The sequence below is a fragment of the Odocoileus virginianus genome, chromosome 22 (assembly GCF_023699985.2).
Source record: "Odocoileus virginianus isolate 20LAN1187 ecotype Illinois chromosome 22, Ovbor_1.2, whole genome shotgun sequence".
Lineage (NCBI taxonomy): Eukaryota > Metazoa > Chordata > Mammalia > Artiodactyla > Cervidae > Odocoileus > Odocoileus virginianus.
The window spans coordinates 14,252,199-14,258,645 of NC_069695.1; the positions used below are offsets into that span (position 1 = coordinate 14,252,199).

The window sequence follows — 6,447 nt, forward strand, 5'->3', positions numbered from 1 at the left end:
GAGAACAAACCCAAGAGCACATTAAAACAGGTCTCACAGGTAACCGATGCCTGTGGTTTCTGGGTGAGGCTCCAGGAGAGGCGCAGAGGATGTGCTGGTGGGGAGGGCTGCACCGCTGGAGGAAGCCAGCAGGGAAGGACTGGGAAACGGTACAGGCCAGGAAGAGGGATGTAGAAGGCGGCTGCAGCCAGAGAAGCTTGGGCTGCTGGCCTCCTTCTGCTTGTGGTTAATCAGTGTCTGCCTTTAAGAAGTCTAGCTCCGGTTCTGTCGGCTTCCCTGGAGGCTCCCAGTCGCACCAGATGACAGCAGCAGGTGTGCTATACCCGCGGGAATCGTGTTGCATGTATCCGTGTGGTTAACCCTCTTGTCTCCCGTGTCTTTTAGGCTCTGAATGCTCTTGAATCCTTGACATCGAGTAAGCAGTATGTTGAATACCAGGATCAGATATCGCAAGCTGCACAATTTATAAAGCATCCTGGCCATTGCCTCCAGGATGGGAAAAGCTTCCTGGCTCTTCTTGTGAACTGTCTGTATCCAGAAGTGCATTATTTGGACAACATCCGATAGTAACTCAGAGGCTCTTGATAAACCTGTTGCTATTTATGTTTACATATAACTTTGCTGTTGCACAAGTAACTTTGCTCAGTTTCACTGCAGTTTGGCCAATGAATTAGTTGACCATAGATGCAAGTTGTGAGTGAGCACTAGATAATTCTGTTGTGCATGTGCACATGTGTATGTGTTTCCTTAGCTCTTAGAACGTTCCAGAGACTTTGTAGCTTTTATATTCATCCAACAAGAGAAACTTACAAAGTTCTACTGGGTAAAGAACCACTTACAATTCCCGAATATCCAGTCATCTCATGAGACCCCAGGATGAGGGGTGCTTTTGTATGTCGCCAGTCTTGTCTTCTGTTTCATTTAAATGTCAAGACTCCTGTGCCAGATCTGACTACTTTGGGAATCATGTTGAACCCTCACTTTTGCACCCCAGTGTGTTCCTTCAAAGTAAAAAAGCTCTGAAAATGTATGCATTTCTCAAAGAGGGGGGAGGTATTCCTCACAGCTTAAAATATTTCTCTGGGAAAAAAAAAGTTTCTCTGAGAAGGGAGATAAGAATGCTGAATCAAAGTCACTGTCTGAAATATGACCACTTGATCCTGGTTAAAGCGGACAGCAGAGGTGGTGACACGTCCATCTCCATCCAGCCACGGGTCCTCCTGGAGAAGAAGCCATTTGTTCTCAGTCGGGGGTGTGTGCTGGCAGCTGGTGGGGGGCAAGTCGTGCACAGGTGTTTTTTGTTTGATCCCCATGGCTGAGCGTGTAGGCAGGGCATCCTCTCTGCAGTAGTGTAGATGTACGATCCCTTTGGTCCTAGCCTGGCCCACTCCTTCATTCTCGTCACTCACTTGGCCCCTGTAGACATGTCATTTGTAGCTCTTGCCAGACCCCCAGTTTGATATCGGAAGGTCCTGCTGTTGAGAGAGGCAGAAATAGACGGTGATTCCCTGGTCCCTGCCTGTTTATCCACTCCAGACGTAAACTCAGACGAAGCTGGCAGACCTGCTGAGACACTACCGGTCAGTGGAAACTGGGTCAGGTCAGGAGACCTAATTGAAGTTTGGCCTTTTGTAAATCGGCGTGTGCCTGCTGTTGTGAACAGTCTCTTCATCACCAAAGCTTGTCTACAGACAGCCTTGCCTTGTGTTGCTGCCATCTTCTTGCTCTTGTCATATTGCCCCCTCACCACCCCACCCCGGAATTAGCACTTTGACTTCTGTCATCATGCTCATAATTCTGTTGGCTTAAAATTGATTTTGTTTGTCCAGCTGGCATACCATGCCTTGTTTCAGGGGTATCTATAGCCTGAGAATATTTACCTAAAAAATGTGTAAATCACTGAGGACTTTTACCAGTGGGATGGGGTATAGGTTAAGCTAGTGATAATCTCTTTCCAAGTATCAGTTTGGGGTGCCTCCCCCAACAGTTGGAAGTGTGTAGGAGCTGTTCTTTATTTTGAATCTCTTTAGTTGAACAGTTCTGCCCCTCAGACATGCTCTGGTAAAGACCATCCCTGTTGCCCTTCAAGTCCTGTGGGCCACCAAGTACCCATCTCCGAGGGACGCATCGCAGAGCTTTCCTTGTTACACATTTCAGAAGCTGTGGGCCACTCCGTGGCTGATTTGGCAACAAAGATTTTTGTGACGGGAAATGTTCTGTGGGCTGTTTTCTTTGAGGAAGATGTAATTACTGATATCCTAGAATGTGAAATTTTTGAGTGACAGTACATACATTCAAAGAAAATTATGTTTAATCTCAATTTTTGAAGATTTATAATATTTATAATGTATTTGCTCTGTAAAAATTATAAAAAAATAAATCAGTCTTTGGTTGTAGATGGTAAGAATCTGACTTTTAGGGACATCACACTATCTTGTTAAGTATTTCAGTTGTTAAAGTTGATGGAGATTTTTTATGCCTGATTTCCTCTATTTTCTTGGATACCGTCTGGATTATCAGAGATGGTTGGTAAAAGTACTTCCTTGTTATGCTTAACAGTGGAAAATTTACTCACACATAGGTTCCCCTGAGAGGCTGTGGGCTAAGAAATGACTGTAACGACAGAGACAGATCAAAAGGTGGCTACATTGCTGTAGCCTCCTGGGAAAGAAGAGACCAGTCTGCCCACTGGCTTTCAGTAATAATGAGCCTTTGTCGGCAAAATAGTCACCTCCAGACAGCTCGGGGCGTTTCAGAGACAGCGGTGCTGCGTGTTGACACCGGGTCAGTAAGACCAAGGAGTTGCCTGGCCGAGCGGTGTTGAAGGTGAACAGCATAGACGTTCCCCGCACGTGGCCAGCAGTGGCATCTGGTTCAGGCTGGGATGCCTGGCAGCTTCTGGGCTTGCTGAAGAGCACCTCTTCTGCTTCTCCACCTACCTCTCTGCAGTTCACGCGGGAGGCAGAGAGGCACACTCCACCCCCAGGTCTCCTGGTTCCCCCACCTCACTGCAGAGAGCGGGAGGCACCGACGCCAAGGGAGGGAGGTCCTGTGGACGCATCTGCTCGGCCTGGCGGAGCCTGGACCACCCTTCCGTGTTCCTCAAGCTCCTGGTTCAGAGTTTGACCACCAGTCTGTTGGCTCAGTCACGTCTGTCTCCCTGGGGTTGCCCAAGTCTCTCGGTTCTTCGAGGTTGGGGAAGCCGAGTCCAGAAAATGGAAACTCCACAGCAGCCCAGCCTCTCTTTAACCAAGTGCCAGCCTGCTTCCTTCTTGCAGCCAGTGTGTCCACATCGTACCAGTAGTGTCTACGTCCTTTTTTCCTTCTGAGTGAAGGTGAGACACAGTTTTCTATTGGATTTTTAAACCTAAAATTAATAATTTCTGGAGCAGGAAGCAGATATTACAGAATCATGGCCTTTGAGGTCAGCAGATGCACTGAAGCTCATCTGGCCCCACCTCTCAGCAGGGGTCCCGGGCCTGGTCCTCCAGCCTCCCCCTCGCCCCTTCTGTGGTCACTAGTCCCACCCCTCGTGGACAAGCCCAGATGACCACTGGTAGCCACTGTTCGTGGTCCTGCTTTATGCTGGGCTGACACTGGCCTCCTGGTGACACTGGTTACGGTTCTGCTGGGGCTGCTGTCCTGCCCCTTCACAGCAGACAGTCCTTCACACCTTTGGACCTCTTCACACCTCACCAGCCCTCTGAGCCTGCCCGTCCTCCCGCCCCTCAGCCTTCTTCAAGCTGAATGCTTAGTGCCTCTAGTTAGTCCTTTTCCTCCAATGTCTGCCAGGGCTGCCCTTCAGAAAGTGACCCCAATTAGCTCATATTATTAGCAAGGGGCCATGCCCAGGAATACAGTAGCTCAGGTGGTGCTAGTGGTAAAGAGCCTGCCTGCCAGTGCAGGAGATGTAAGAGACACTGGTTCATTCCCTGGATCGGGAAGATCCCCTGGAGGAGGAAATGGCAACCCACTCCAGTGTTCTTGCCTGGAGAATCCCATGGACAGAGGGGCCTGGAGGGCTACAGTCCATGGGGTCACGAGGAGTCAGACACGACTGAGTGACTGAGCGCACATGCCCAGGAATAGCAGGGCCAGGACTCAGGTGAGATAAATGAGGTACCCAGAGCACATGCATAAGCTGGCACCACCTGCAGGCACCAGGAGCATGTGCCGCCTCAGGTTTTGTGCCCTCAGCCTGGCGTCTGCCTTGGGGGTTGGCCAAACACTAGTGTGGGTCCAGCAGCACTGCTCGCTTCCCTGGATACACGGGCAGCATCAGCTCAGCAGCTGTGCCCTCTGGTTGGCACGTTCAGTCATCGGTGAGTCAAGCGCCAGAGCTTGGTTTATCATCAGTTGCTGCCAAAGACTGGTCTCATCACTGGCCTGCATGACACGTCCGACAATAGGGTGCTTTGCACTTATCCTTCAAAACTATCTCCTGCATTTTGGACTGTTAACAGCTTATTTTGAGATACTGTTAATATTTAAATTTGAACTGAAAATTATTCTGCTCAGTTAATTTTGTCTTATTAAGCAAAGTGGAGAGTATAATGGGCAAAATAAGTGTGTTGCTTGAAATAGAAGTCTCCTCCTGTGATCTTCCGTTTGTATCTGGGTTGTGCTGGATAAAGTTCTTGGCTTCTCGCCAGGTGCTTATACTGACCTTGTTCTGGTCTGTGATGATCCTGGTCCATGATGACTGACCCTCTGGCATGATAAAGGCATCATGTGTCCTGTAGAGGCTGTGCTTGACATTTTCTTCAGTCTAGATAGTGTTTTCCAGGTGACTCAGTGGTAAAGAATTGGTTTGATTTCTGATAACAATAACTTGAAAGAAATTAAAACTACTGACTCTATTTTGGAATAATGAAACCACTAAGGAATGTTTTCCATTAAAACTTTTATTTTTTAATGTACATATGTAATATCTCCTGAGCACTGAGGGTTCAGATTTATTTTTCTTTCAGTGGCTTAATTACTCAAGTGGCAGCAAATACTTCTTACGTGTGCTCAACATTTTTCCTTTCCACATGCCTAGTGTGGCCTTTAAAAACCATAGTTTATTTCGGTCATTAAATGTGTAATATTCACTTCTTATTCATTGTTCACATTTTACATGCTTGTACAGAGGATGAGTTTTTTTATATAGTGATGAGACATGAAGAAATGAGAAGTGGTTAAGTATAATTCTGCAAATAAACTAGATTCAAACTTAATTTACATGTAGTAGATGTCTCATTTTTGCCAAGTTGGTTGGCAGGTCTTTTCAGCTGGAAATGACAAAAAGAAAAATGTGTAATTAGAAAGGTTATAATGGGTAGACATTTAACCACAATGGATGAGGGCTCTAGTTTCAAAGAGAACTTAAGACTTGGGGGTTTAAGAATTGGAGTAGGCAAATGATCTCAAGAAAGTTGAGGAGAGCTCCGAGGTCTGTAATGTGTTTGTGACCTGGGTAGGAGAAAGCACATGAAACTGTGCAAAGGCTCCCACCACCTAAGCTCCTAGGTGGGGGTGGGGGAGCCTCAGAGAGGGAACCAAGCTGCCAGGCAGGGCAGAGTAACCTGAGCAGGTTCACAATCTGCTCCAGAAATCACTTTATATTGGAATGCTAGGGAGTTCTTCCTTAGCTTTCATTTCCATTACATTTAGACACTTCTTGAATGGGCCAAAGTAAGGTGGGAGGGCCTGCACTTTTGAGTTCGGATTTCCCAGCAGGAAATGGCAGGAGTGAACATCGACATTTTAGGAATCAGTGAACTAAAATGGACGGGGAATGGGTGAATGTAACTCAGATGACCATTATATCTACTACTGTGGCAAATTTAGACGAAATGGAGTAGCCCTCACAATCAACAAAAGAGTCCAAAATGCAGTATGTGGATGCAATCTCAAAAAAGAATGATCTCGGTTTGTTTCCAGGGCAAACCATTTAACAGCATAGTAATCCAAGTCTGCCCTAACCACTAATACCTTTGTTGAAGTTGAATGGTTCTATGTGAAGACCTACAAGAACTTCGGGAACTAACACCAAAAAAATATGTCCTTTTCCCCATGGGGGACTGGAATGCAAAAATAGGAAGTCAAGAGACACCTGGAGTAAAAGTTAAGTTTGGCCTTGGATTGCAAAATGAAGCAGGGCAAAGGTTAACAGTTTCTTTGCCAAGAAAACACACCGGTCATAGCAAACACCCTCTTCCAACAACACAAGAGACAATTCTACACATGGACATCACCAGATTGTCAATACTGAAATCAGATTGATAATATTCTTTGCAGCTGAAGATGCAGAAGCTCTACACAGCAAAAACAAGATCGGGAGTTGGCTGTGGCTCAGATCATGCACTATTACTGCCAAATTCAGACTTAAATGAAGAAAGTAGGGAAAACCATTAGGTCATTTAGGTATGACCTAAATCAAATCCCACTTATACAGTGGAAGTG

At 46.5% G+C, this 6,447-nt stretch overlaps 1 protein-coding gene across 2 annotated transcripts in view; it reads left to right on the forward strand.

The window, feature by feature from the left end:
• Nucleotides 1–5,219, forward strand: part of EPG5 (ectopic P-granules 5 autophagy tethering factor) — a 128,324-nt gene extending 123,105 nt beyond the window's left edge. For both annotated transcript variants that reach the window (XM_020870961.2, XM_020870962.2), the window contains exon 44: nucleotides 385–5,219. In XM_020870961.2, the coding sequence (XP_020726620.2) occupies nucleotides 385–567 (183 nt within the window). In that variant the 3' untranslated portion in view covers nucleotides 568–5,219. The remainder of the gene's footprint in view (nucleotides 1–384) is intronic.
• The last annotated feature ends 1,228 nt before the right edge of the window (nucleotides 5,220–6,447 follow it).